At 43.2% G+C, this 13,873-nt stretch overlaps 1 protein-coding gene across 6 annotated transcripts in view; it reads left to right on the top strand.

Annotated features, from left to right (window-relative positions):
• The window catches only part of agap1 (ArfGAP with GTPase domain, ankyrin repeat and PH domain 1), a 193,572-nt gene that overhangs the window by 140,638 nt on the left and 39,061 nt on the right, over window positions 1-13,873 (top strand). For all 6 annotated transcript variants that reach the window (XR_007448760.1, XM_049570050.1, XM_049570049.1 and 3 more), the window contains exon 13: window positions 2,232-2,393. Coding sequence is in view for 5 of the 6 variants with exons in the window: in XM_049570050.1 (XP_049426007.1) it covers window positions 2,232-2,393 (162 nt within the window). In the remaining variant the exon portion in view is untranslated. The remainder of the gene's footprint in view (window positions 1-2,231; window positions 2,394-13,873) is intronic.

Below are 13,873 nucleotides of genomic sequence, written 5' to 3'. Positions count from 1 at the left end.
CTGTAATGGCAGAGATAACAAAGGTTGGCAAACGTTATGCTGAATGATTCAGTGTAAATACTGTAGCACCAAACTAACGGAGAGACACTCTTGGTAAAGATGGTAAAAAGGCCGTTATCCTTTTCTCATATTCTGAGCCAAAAACCTTAACTTCAGTGGCACTTTAACTTGTTGTCTTTGATGGTGACGGCAACCAGATGCGGTTCACAAGCGTACACTGTGACCTGTAAATGTTGGCTTGTAATTTAAGCTTTTCATCGACCTTCTCAACAATAAAATGATGAATATATCCCTCCAATGCGTAGTTTAGGCCCTTTTGGTTACTTCTCAATGACATCTGATCGTTATGTCTCCAAAAATCATCAGTTGCCTCCTGTGAAATGCCGTGTACTGTGACACCTGCCATAGCGCCGGTCACTGAATGCTGATAGTTTGTCCGAGTGAGTGGAGGGGGGCGTGGCTTAGCCATAGGTCAAATGTCTCAACATCCTGGAGGGCAAAGCAACAACAGGAACGCATCAATTTAGGAGATAATATCACTGCCAGATTAACAGTAACCAGAGTTTTGAAAAATCTGCGCTTTAGAAGTGAAGAAGTCTTAGTGACCTAAAACTCTGATGTGTTTGGACGAGAGGCCGAAATATAGAGGTAAATATCTGTTTACAAAACTGTCCGTTCACAGAGATTTATTGTGACCATTACTGACCCTTGAGTATTTTTCCTGGTTGCACTGAAGTAAAGGATGTGAGGTGTGGTCAGTGTCCAAACTGTTGATCGGCTTCAGATCTGAGAGGAAACAGCAGAGACAACAATCAGCACAGAGGGATGGAGGGAGAGTGGAGCAGGAGGAGGAGGAGGAGGAGGAGGAGGTCTTGAGGTGGAGGTGGAGGTGGGGGGGTTGACGTGGATGGAGCGCGGCTTGCAGATGGGAGGGCCGTTAATCCACGGCGGTTAATTGCACTCTCGGGGATGGCATCTTGTCAGCAGAGATAAGTTGTCACATTTTCCACTTGAGCTGAGACTAAACGATTGTAAAATAAGTTATGGCCGTCCTTGGGGCTGTCTGCCGCTCGCCGGCCGACCAGCCGCTTGTGTATATACGTGTGTGTGTTTTGTGTTTCCATCTCCACACACACACACTGACACACAGCGCTCATGTCAGCGTCACCGCCGCGCTGTGATATTGATGGAAGCTGAATGTTATTTTATTCTGCCGCTAGTCACGGCTGTCAGCAGGCGCCATGAAGAGTGGAGGCCAGACTGAGAGACTCCACTTCCTGCTCTGATAGGCTCGCTCTCGCCCACAGCGCCGAGCCCTCCAGACCTGCGCGTCCACCCAAACGGGGTATTGATCAGGTTCATCAGCTCTGATCCTGGTTCTGATTGTTGGCGTCGTATTTTATATTTCCACCAAATGCTTCTTTAACAATAGACCTTGTCTCTGATTGGATGATTGACACATGATCAATTGTTTATAGGAAATAAATAAATAATCAATCAATACCTTCAAAATAAAATATGAACATAAGTCACCCAAACAGGAAGTGCGTGCTGAGGCTTCCTTAAAAGTAAGTCGTTTTATTATCAGTTCAGAAAACTCAGCACTTCCTGTCTCTGTTCCAAAGTAAAAGCTGTTCACTGGTCAGCCAATGCAGGGCTTTTATTGTGAAGAACATTTCGCTTCCTGTAGCCTTAAAGATCAGCGACTGCAAAGTGCATAAAATTCATATACATACTGCCAATATAATCCTTGTATACTTTCAAATATCCATTTCCATATGTACCACCAAATTTCTATATCCTGACTACGTCCACATTTCTTACCTTGACACATTTACACATACAAAAACCTGTATCCTTGTGTAGTTTCAAATAATCATTTTCAAAAATACTTAAATATATATCTTAATATGTAAATATTCACAAATACATAGAAATATCTGTATCCTTGTATACTTTTAAATATCCATTTTCTTCTACACTTCCAAAGTTCTATAAACTTAACATACTTTCAAATACCTCCAAATTTCCATATCATTGTATGCTTGCAAATATTTTATTGCCTTATTATATACTCGCAAATATCCGATCCTTGTGTACTTTTAAATATTTACATAATGTGAAATAGCTAAGCATATAGCTAAAAGTGGATATATATTGTCTTACATACTCCATGAAGGACCAGTACAAGAAATTCAAAGGATCTTTGTCTTTTTGTGTTGAATTCTCAGATACAGGCCTGGGAGACTCAGTCTGTTCCAGTCCCAGTATCTCCAGTACCACCAGTCCCAAGATGGAGCCGCCACCGTCGCCGCACGCCAACCGCAAGAAGCACCGCAGGAAGAAGAGCACCAGCAACTTCAAAGCCGACGGCCTCTCTGGTACTGCGGAAGGTAACGCCATCTCCCCTCCCCTCGCCTCACACTTTCCCCGCCCAGGTCCGACAGCTAGATCCTTCCCCAGAAACAAGTCTGTCAAACACAGACGTCACAGAAAATGTCTTCGGATACTTCAAAATACTTTATAGACTTCAGGATCCATATACTTCCATATATCAATAGACTTCCATACTTCCAAATAACTCCAGATGTCTTTCTCCTGGTATACCTGAAAATACTTCCTAATGTGTACTTACTTGTACACTTCCAACTATTGATCTTCTAATACACTTCCAATACTATTTTATCTTCTTGCATACTTCCACATATCTGCCTACTTGTGCACTTTTTATCTATTTTCCAGAGACTTCCAAATATCTATTTATTGCGTCAGTGCAAATATCTATCTACTTGCACACTTCCAAAAACACTTCCTAGTATCTACCAACAAACCTCTAAACATGTATCTGCTGGCGTACTATTAAATACGTCCAAATTTATATCTACCCATAAACTTCCAGATACTTTCAAGTACCACAACATATTAATACACTATAAATTGTTTTTATGTTCTCATTTTTTTCCAGCACAAAACAATAGTATATATTCTGTAGTGTTGACTGTAGAGCAGAAAACTATGTTCTATGGAATCTATTGAATCTATAGAAATGCATATTTGGAAGTGTGGGACAGTAAACTCTTTACACAACACAGTGCAGCTGATCTGGGACCAGGGTTGGGAAACGCAGTCATGTGATCGTCTGAGACTCCCGACCTCTGGCTGTGAGGGACGGATCTTTTCATCCTCTCATTCTTTCAGCCCTTCATCTCTTCATCCTGTCGTTTTCTTCTTCTTCTGTCTCTGCTGTGGCTGTGAACCAGTTTGTAACATAACCTTCGCCGTTTGGCCGACGCTGTGGTCTGTATTGAAGGCCATGTCCACCAGTAAACCCAGTATGAACTACACTGCAATGTAAGACCTTTACAGGGGTTAGACAGGAAGTCCACACTTCTCAAAGGAAGTAGAAAAGATGGAGGTGGACGTTTTCTGAGCAGAGCTGATTTTTTGTTTTGCGTCCACACCGGTGATAGCCGTGACCGAAGGCATAATGCTTTCAGGTTGTCCGTCGATATCTCATGAACGCCTTGAGGGAATATCTTCAAATTTGGCACAAACGTCCACTTGAAATCAATGATGAACTGATTAGAATTTGGTGGAAGAAGGTTTAAGGTCAAAGTCACTGTGACCCCGTCTGTCTTATTCTGTGAATGCAGTATCTCAAGAACGCCTTGAGGGAATTTCCTCAAATTTAGCACAAACATTCACTTGGACTTGATGATGATCTGATTCGTTTTCTGTGGTCATAGGTCAATAGTCAAAGGTCACTGTGACCTTGCATCCATCTCATTCTCGGGAATGCAATGTCTCAGGAACACCCTAAAGGAAAGGACTGAAAAATAAACTGATAGGAATTTGGTGGTCAGAGGTCACTGTGACCTTACAAAACATGTGTTTTGGCCAAGAATTCATTCACTAACTCTGACCAAACTTGACACAAATGTCTAACAGGGTAAAATAATGAAGGTCAAAAGGTCAAAGGTCAGCTTGACTGTGACATCATCATGTTTTAACGTCATATCTCAGGAACAGAAGGGGAGACATTTGGTCAGATACTGAATTGGTGACTCTAATCTTGAAACTGTGCTGATTGTATAGATCTTCTGTGTGTGAAGCATCCATGTTTTCACTGACATGGATGGAGACTGTCAGAGACACTGGACTGGTGGGCGGAGTCATACAACCACAGGGTGGACTGGTGGGCGGAGTCATATAACCAAAGAGTGGACTGGTGGGCGGAGTCATACAACCACAGGGTGGACTGGTGGGCGGAGTCATGCAACCGCAAGTTTTTTGGTTTCTTGTTTTTTTGGCTTGGCGCTCTGGTCTGGATCAGTCTGTGTTACTGATATAGTTTATTTACACATTGCCGAGCAGGAAGAGCTCAGGAGAAAGAGTGGAGGTAATGTTTAGCGTTAGCATGGCGAGCTAACGTTCAGTATTGGAGGAAATAAAACCCATAACCTTTGGGTTCCAGTCAGAACTCTACTGGTGTAGAAGATATACAGTAGATTTACTGCTCCTCATCTCCTTCATATAAACACTGATTTCTACTTAGTGTCATTATGACACACACACTCACTGGCGAACACGCACACACTGTAACACACACTCCCCCTCACACACACGTTATGGCTGGTTGAACAGATGCGACGGCAGCAGCAGATGTGTAATGTTCGTCTCTCCATCACGGACGCATCAAGCAGCTGACAAGGCAAGTGGCTGTCTGAGTGACGGATAGACGCTTCGTCTGCGCTCATCTCCTCGCCTCCTTTCCTTCTCTTCTCCTTTTCATCCTAATGTTTTTTGTCATTCCCCTCCTTGTTTCCTTTTTCCTTTACTTTCGTTTTTTGTCCATGTAGTCATTCCCTTCATTTTCCTTTCTCTTCATTTGCTTTTCTTCTCCTCTTCGTCTCCTTTCCTTGTTTGATTTTGATTTCCATCCTCTTCTTTTCTTCTTCTCGTCTCCCCTCCCGTCCCTGTATCTTCCTCTCATTTTTCCCTCCATCCTCTCGTCTCCTCCTCCTCCTCCTCTCCGCTGATAACGGATCCTTTAACCCTCCGACTCCATCAGGACTCTATTTTATTATCAAACACTCTTCCTGAGCTCCGCCGGTTGTCAGACGCTCCCTGGGCCTGCGACTCGCCCCCTTATTAGTCAGCCGGAGAGGCTTAAGTGAAATATTATAAATAATCCACCGTATTGAAATCTTTTATCAGCTGTGTCACTTTCATTATTCAATAAGCGATTAGTAACAGTCTTCCCAATTTAGCCATTAAGCACTGAGCGCGCTCGGTGCGGCGGCCCGGCCCGCCGCCTGTCATGCCGGGCGGGCAGGTGAAGTATCTTCGTGTCAGAGCGAGGCACGGCGTAATTCATGAGGGGGAACCGCCCTCTGTGGCCGAGCTCCCCCAGGTAGGACCACACCGACACACACACACACACACACACACACACACACACACACACACACACTCAGCTGAAATCAGTTCAGTCTGCTTCAACGGCAGCAGAGTCGTCTTCGCTACATTCCTCCTCGTCTTCATCGCAATCTTTGAGTCCTGACTGCTGAAATGTCACATCTTGTGTCTCACAACATAATTCTGTGGGACCCACTGAGTGTCCTTCATACAAAAAACCAGGATTGTGGTACTCGAGGCTGGACCTGGTACTGGTCTCGGGTCTAGGTCTCAGGACGCTTCGTTGGTGTTTTTAACTCAACTTGTTTCCACTCGTCCATGGAGGTGTTTTGACTTGGACTTGGACTGGACTAGGCGTTCTGACTCTGACATATCCAGGTCTCAAGGGTGTTTTGACTCTGACATATCCAGGTCTTGAGGGAGTTTCGACTCGGACTTATCCAGGTCTTGAGGGTGTTTTGACTCGGACATATCCAGGTCTCGAGGGTGTTTTGACTCGGACATATCCAGGTCTTGAGGGTGTTTTGACTCGGACATATCCAGGTCTTGAGGGTGTTTTGACTCGGACTTATCCAGGTCTCGAGGGTGTTTTGACTCGGACTTATCCAGGTCTCGAGGGAGTTTTGACTCGGACATATCCAGGTCTTGAGGGTGTTTTGACTCGGACATATCCAGGTCTCGAGGGTGTTTTGACTCGGACATATCCAGGTCTTGAGGGTGTTTTGACTCGGACATATCCAGGTCTTGAGGGTGTTTTGACTCTGACTTATCCAGGTCTTGAGGGAGTTTTGACTCGGACATATCCAGGTCTCGAGGGAGTTTTGACTTGGACTTATCCAGGTCTTGAGGGAGTTTCGACTCGGACTTATCCAGGTCTTGAGGGTGTTTTGACTCGGACATATCCAGGTCTTGAGGGAGTTTTGACTCGGACTTGTATCTGTCTTGTTGATTCCTAATTTTTTCAGCATAATCAGCATTTTAATGATTTTATTAACTTGAGTAAATCTGGTCTTCTGCTGCTGTAGCCCATCTGCTTCAAGGTTGGACAAGGTGTTGTTGCTTCAGAGATGCTCTTCTGCACACCTTGGTTGGAACCAGTGCTTATTTGACTTCCTGTTGCCTTTCTATCATCTTGAACCAGTCTGGCCATTCTCCTCTGACCTCTGGCATCAACAAGGCATTTTGGCTCACTGGATATTTTCTCTTTTTGGGACCATCCTCTGTAAACCCTAGAGATGGTTGTGCTGAAAATCCCAGGAAATACTCAGACCAGCCCGTCTGGCACCAACAACCATGCCACGTTCAAAGTCACTTCAATCACCTTTCTTCATCATTCTGATGCTCCATTTGAACTTCAGCAGCTCGTCTTCACCATGTCTACACGTGCCACCTGATTGGCTAGTTGGTTATTTGCATTAACGAGCAGTTGAACAGGTGTACCTAATAAAGTGGCTGGTGAGTGTATTTTAAAGCTGTGTCAGGTTAACCCCTGCTGATCACAGCCTCGACATCAGCCTCAGCGCTCGTTAACAAGCTGCTGTTTGATACTCTCTCTTCATCGTGGAGCTTTGAAAGTTGACCTGCACACTCACACACACACACACACAGATATTTGAAGTGGCCACACACCGCTAACAGCAGGACAGCCGGGACACATTCCCGATTGCAGAGGGAGTTTTTGTGTTTGCTGGCGACTGCTTTGATTCCTCGACCAGCAAACTGTGTGTGTGTGTGTGTGTGTGTGTGTGTGTGTGTGTGTTTGCGTGCACCACTTTAATCGCCCTCTCAGGTCACACACCGGGTGTCTCAGCTGAAGAGCTTCACTTATTCCAACATTCCCGTCGGTCTGTTTGTCGGTCAGCTCGCTGATGCACCTGCAGCACGTTGTGAATTCCTTTAAAGTCAGGTTAATCAGGAGGAAGGGCTCCGCCTGCCATCAGGGGTCAGTCAGGGTCAGCGGGGGTCAAACAGGTGGAGGACAAAGAGGGTGTGTGTCCACCAGAGTCCAGGTGGTCGGACAGATGCCTGACATGTGTCAGTGTTTTAGTTTTGCAGTTTAAGTTGATGCCAAACATCAAAAAAATATGTATGAATATATAATAATAAATAACTTATATGGAGGACCAGTGCTGCCGATATAAATATGAAATCATTAAGTGAAAATGAAATTGTGTTTTTCATTTGTGGGCCGCATGTAGGACAAATATAATTTTTTTTTTTTTTTTTTTGAAGAAGAAGAAGCAGAATTAGTTTTCTGACGTTTCAGTTGAAGAAGAAAAAAAAAGCAAAACGTGGTAAATAAATAAATAAATGTCACTTAATTCACTGATTTTAAGTCACATTATTTATTTAGTTTACTTTAAATTTTAGAACCGTCAGAGGGAGACAAAACTTTAAAAAATCACCTGCACATATTGAAGTTTTACAGCCTCTCTTCCTTCCTGCTCCTCTTTCAAAATAAAGGACAAGGTGAGAAACAGTAAATGAAACAAATAAAATAGTTTCAAGGTTTGTATTTCAAAATTCAAATTGTTTCTTTTTAAGAAATATTTTGTACAGTTTGCTGCAGTCTCTTTCAAAATAAATGCACTTTGTCGACATTTTTTTCGTGTTAAACCAACAAACCAAGGAACCAAGGCAAAACACGTCTTCTCTGTGGCGTTGAATCTTTTTCTTCTGTAAAACCCAACTCGTATATTTAAGATCTCTGCAGTCTCTTTCCTTCCTCTCACTGATTTCTGGGATCCAACCTGTGACCTTTTTAAAGCGACTCATTTTTAGATGATAATGTTCCTGCGATCGCCCCCACAGCACCGCGCAGCTTCAGTATATGCAACTCATTTTGAAACAGATAACCCTCCGCTTGTAACTCAGCTCGCCTGCTGCGGGAGGAGGAGGAGGAGGAGGAGGAGGGAAACAAGCAGAGTAACATTTAAAGTGTCGGCCTCTCCTTTCACACCGCCGCGACTGTATTTCATCCTCGGTAAATGCTCACAGTAGCCCCAGGGGAGTAAATATTACTGAGGGTTTGCTGTTTAAGACGGAGCATTAAAAAGTATTAAAAGGAGCAGAGGTCAGAGGTCACGGAGCGCACAAACAGACCAGCTTAAAAAGAATCAGAGCTGTTTGTCTTCTCGTGTTTTAGTTGAATTAAAGAGAGTGAAGGAAATCATGATTATTTATAACTGATCAGTTTATCTTTTTTTTTTTTTTTTTTTTTACCTCTGCTGTTTTTATTGACTTATTGTTTACAGTCACTTCTACTTTTCATCATTTTGTTTATCTGCCTTCAGTTATGTCTCACATTAAAAGCTCTCCAGATTTCCTTTCCTCAGCAGTCAGCTTTTTATGTAGAGAAAGTACAGGAAGTGTTGAGTTTTAACCATAGACTGTATGAAATTAACAAAATAATGGCTGGAGCCACCGTGACGTCACCTATTGGTTCGTGGATTCTGGTTTTGATGTCCAAGTTTGGCATTTTGGCATCGCCATCTCGTTTTTGAAGTGACCATATGGAGATAACTGCAACAGTAACAGCTAGTTTGGTTAGCATTGTGTTTACAGCTATGGTTAAGTGTGATAATGCTCATTTTAGTTAGCGAAGAACATGCTTAAATCCATTATAACAAAATGTACTATTGGTTTGTTGATTCCTGTTGTGAAGCCTCAATTTTGCATTTTAGCCGTTGCCATCTTTGATTTTTGGAGCCAGAAGTGTCCATATTGGGTCATGAGGGTGGAGCTAGGTGCTAGCTTGGTTAGCATGGTACATTTACAGTCATGGTTTAAACAGGCTTAAAGCCAATAAAAGAAAATATACAAAATGTGCAAAATGTACACCGATCCACTTTGAATCCTCAAGTTTGACATTTTCGCAGTTGCCATCTTAGATTTTTTGGAGCAAGATGTGACCTTTTTGGAATAGAGGTTGGAGTTAACCCAAACGCTAGCTCCTAGCTTGGTAAGCACAGTGAATTAACAGCTATGATTAATTGTGATCATGCTCATTTTGGCTAGCGAACATAGGCTTAATACCATTGAAAGAAAATGTACAACATGTGCATTACCTAATGGTTTGTGGACTCCCGTTTTGAAGCCTAGACTTTGGCATTTTGGTCGTTGCCATCTTTGATTTTTGGTGTCAGAGGGGATTATATTTGGACGAGAGGGTAGACCTTACCCTAACACTAGCATGTAGCATTTTAACTGAAACACACTGAAAATAGTGACAGCTTGACTTATTCTCTGTGGTGTCGCAGTTATGTCGTAATTATGTTTGCTTATCAACATTTTCGCCATGGTAGCGTCTTGTCAACGGACATCACATCCTGAATTATGCTTAACTTTAAGCTTTAATAAAATGTAAACAGGTGAATTATGTGAAGTTCACCCCCTGTACAGTTGTCAGGAATGTTGAAATTAGCTGAAATAAGTGACACTGTTTTTGTGCCAGGCTGTAAACATGTTTATTTGTGCTGTAAGGTTGCATGTTTTAACATGGAGGTCTATGGGGACTGACTGACTGACTTTTGGAGCCAGCCTCAAGTGAACATTAGAGGAACTCCAGCATTTTGGCACATCTGCGTTGGCTTTATTTTTCAGCCTTGGGTGTTGGCACTTGGTGATAATTGACAGTAGCTTAACTAAAATATAAAACAGTGATGTAGAAATGACTGGAAGCTTTCTGTGTTTTTGGTGTTATGTTTTATTTAATTCTTGGTGTGCTTCAAAAGATCTGAGGTCCGATAAATTCTCAGGAGTTTAAGTGTTGTTGCAGGAACACTGGAGAAGGTTTCAGATTTTCGTTATGTTGCAAACTTACTTTCATCCCTTCATCATGCTCATTGGCCCCTCCCACTCTTGCCACAAACCACGCCCCCTCTGAATCCGCTCAACGCTGCTTTTATTTGACGCCTGTCTCTGTCGTTTCTTCTGTTTTCTCTTGTAAATGTTGTCCTATCCCTCCGCTCTGTCCTTCCTCCTCCTCCTCTGTTCTCTCTCTTCCTGTCGTCGGGGGACGCAGCCAAACGTAAAGCGTGGAAACTTAATCGTGTTGGTAGCCTTCGCAGCATTTACGCCAACAGTCTGCACAACTCAGAAGGTAAAAAAAAAAAAAAAAAGATGCTGTGGTGGACCTGTGACCGACAGATGGACCTCCCATTTGACCCCACCCTGACCCCAACCCACTGCAGGAATGGAGCACCCTATACTGGAGACAGCACCAGTTAGCAGTGGTTTGGTGATTTGCAGTGTCAAATATGTCGTCATAGTTGCTGAATTTATCCTGAAATTTATTTAGAAAATTAAGAGAATTAATCTAAAAAACTCTTCTCAGCAGCATAATCTTAGACAAAAGGGACAGAATATTACGAGTAGGTATGACTGCAGTTAGAGCAGCTACATGATCTGTCTTCAAGCGGCGTGTCCCGCCCATTATACATACATCTCAGTCCGTGATCTTTGCTCCTTGGCCTGGAAGCTAAAGTCCCAATAAAATAACCAAGTTAGCGATAAGCTAGCTATGAAACATCACGTTGTAAGAGGCAATTAGGGTTGTCATAGGGCTACATCCCATTATTTATGCTAATGCAAATGTAGCAATTAGCTAGCTATTATGTATAACATTAAAAGAGAGATGGTTAGGGTAATGAGAAGGATACATTTCAGTACTAATGCTAATGCTAACATAGCAATGAGCTTGCTATGAAGTATTACATTGCAAGAGAGGCAATTGAGGTTAGCATAAAGCTACATATCATTACTTATGCTTATACTAACTCAGCAATTAAGTACTAGAAGTACTGTGTTGTACAAGAGGCAATTAAGGTTAGGAAAATGCTACATCTCGGTCGTTATGTTAATGCTACCCTAGCAATTAGCAAGTAGCTAGTTATAAAGTAAAAGGGTAATGTGAGGGCTACATCATATTACTAATGCTAATGCTAACTAACTATTCACTGCAGTGTAGCATTGTAGCATGGTTCAGATAGCCGTTGTGTTTGTATTGTACAGGTGTTGGGCGTGGTTTAGTGATGTGTATGGATGTGTTAAGAGACCTGGATACAGCGTTGGCGGCGGGACCCCATTAATTCCTATGAAAGTTGCTCCGTTGCGCATGAAGCGAGAAAAGCTCCATTTCCGCAGTGTGATATTACACACATGGCCGGCACTGCTTCTACATCACTGGGCCCATTGAGCAGGCGCACTAGAGCCTTACACCCAAGTGCGCCGGAGCAGCTAACTTCCGGTTTAGCGCTCCTCTAACTTGAATGGGGGCTCTTTTAGACTTTACAAATGTTAATGGATCCAGTGGAGTAAATCTGGACACTGCAGAACCACTGTTTGGCTAAAACTAAATTTGGCCTGATGTCATGTACACTATAAACGCAATGAATCTGCAGTCATACATGTCTTGAATTTTAGGCTCTGTGATTGGGTGTTTGTTGCCAAAATGCACATTGGGAGTCGTAGTTAGTTACTCCTCAGGAGCGTTCATTAACACGGGCTTGTACCTTTGGTTTTTGTTAAAGATTCAGATATTTTCTAACACAGACATCTTTGGACGAGGAGTTTTACACCAATCAAAGCTGTAGAAGAGAGACAGTTAGTTACTGTCATAACAACGTCCGCCACAACAAACCTTATAGACCTTTGCGTATTTTTCACCAGCTTCTTCTGACCTGCAAATCCCAAATCAGTGCCTACTGTCTGTCATGGCGTCCTTCCCTCCTTGCATCCTCCTGCCCCGCCCTCCTCACATGTGAGGATACAACAAAACAAACACACCCCTTTCCCTCAGGGAGGAAGCATGCGTTGTCCAGGTGGTGTTAAACGTGATGTCCAGTGAGTGTTTGGATGCATCTACTGATGTATCTTTATTCACTCTGAAGGCTTCTGGTGTCAGATAGCTCCTGTGTGTCTCCGTCCGTCCGCCTGCATGATGGAGTCAGAACTAAGAGGTTAAATCATCTCCAATCAGTCCACGTCACACTCCTAAAAAAAAGAAAAATAGGCCTCCATATTTCTTTTTCAGAGAGACTTCGGAACAATCGGCTGCAATATTTTCCAGGTTATTAATGTTGTAAAAGGCTGCGAATAATATGGGGAGTAATGACCTGTGTCGCAAAGCAATACTGTGTGCGGTGACATTTAAGGCTTTTAATTTGTGTTTCCCGAGGCCCCCTTTTGTCTCCCTCACACCTCCCCTCTCATTGCACCTACCGTCCTGCTTGTCACACACACAATCTCAAACACACTCGACACCTCCCACCCTGGATGATAGGCTTGTATGCATGTCCTGCCCCCCCCCCCCCCCCCAATCACAGCGCCCTCCCTCCCTGCGTCTTGTAAATGCTGTATATTTGGTTTGTTCTGTTTCTGCTGCTAAAGGTTACCGGTGTCAGAGTTCACAAATTGCCTCGGCGCCACCTCTCTCTGTGTGAATGTCGCCCACAGTAGCCGAGAGCGGTGGCAGTAATTACCAATACAGTGCCGGGTGACTCGCCGACTTGTGTGTTTGTACTTTCATGCATACGTTTAGTCCGGTACACGGAGGAGAGGCCGGCAGGCGGAGACGACTGGAAGTTCACGCAGATTTTCAGCGACTTATTTGGACCGAATGATCTTCGAGGTTCAATAAACTTTATCTTAAATGTTGAGGTTGAAAAGAAAGTATTGGATGGATTGTGACTGAATGGGGCTTCGATGTTCATGTTCTCCTCTGGATGAATCCTCCAGTCAAATCCAGTAAAAACATTGTAACTTCAAGATGAAGTGGCACAATCATTTCACAGAGATTCATGGTTCCCAGAAGATGTATGGGAATGACTTTGTTTTAGCACCACCACAAGGTTGTCTTTTAAAGTTTCAAGTGAAACATCATGACAGCTACATGGTGGAGTATCTTGACATTTAGCTCAGATGTTCATGTTCCCCAGAGGATGTATCCTAAAGAAACTGGTTACCCTCTGACTTTTCTTTTAGCGCTACCAGCAAGTCAAAGTTTGAATTAAGATTGTCTCAAGATTTACTGAATGAATTCTCACAAGAAATTTAGTCCTCATGTTCCTGTTCCCCAGAGGATGAATCCTGTAGACTTTGGTGATCTTCTGACTTTTGCAATACATCCTCACTGCGACCTCGTGACATATTGACGTATCGACACACAGTTTCTTTCAAAATAAAAGTGCTGCGTTGGTACAACACTGGGAATTTATGTTTTTTTTTCCCGCCACATTTTGCCCTGACGCTGCCGGGTGCTGTTAAACAATAACGGTGACTGGCTGCGTATCATAGCAACATGAAAGGCGACTTTTCTCATCGGTGTCTGTCGCCAGAAGTCACTGACCACGTGCTGGATTGTGATGACTTCAGAGTGAGACCTGGTTCGGCATGCTGTCTGAAATCACACACTGAGGCAACATTATGACAGTTGTTTTTGTATTAAAAAAAACAG

Source organism: Epinephelus fuscoguttatus, linkage group LG24 (genome assembly GCF_011397635.1).
Source record: "Epinephelus fuscoguttatus linkage group LG24, E.fuscoguttatus.final_Chr_v1".
NCBI lineage: Eukaryota > Metazoa > Chordata > Actinopteri > Perciformes > Serranidae > Epinephelus > Epinephelus fuscoguttatus.
The sequence above is the reverse complement of the archived record's forward strand: the minus strand, read 5'-3'. Positions and strand labels throughout refer to the sequence as shown.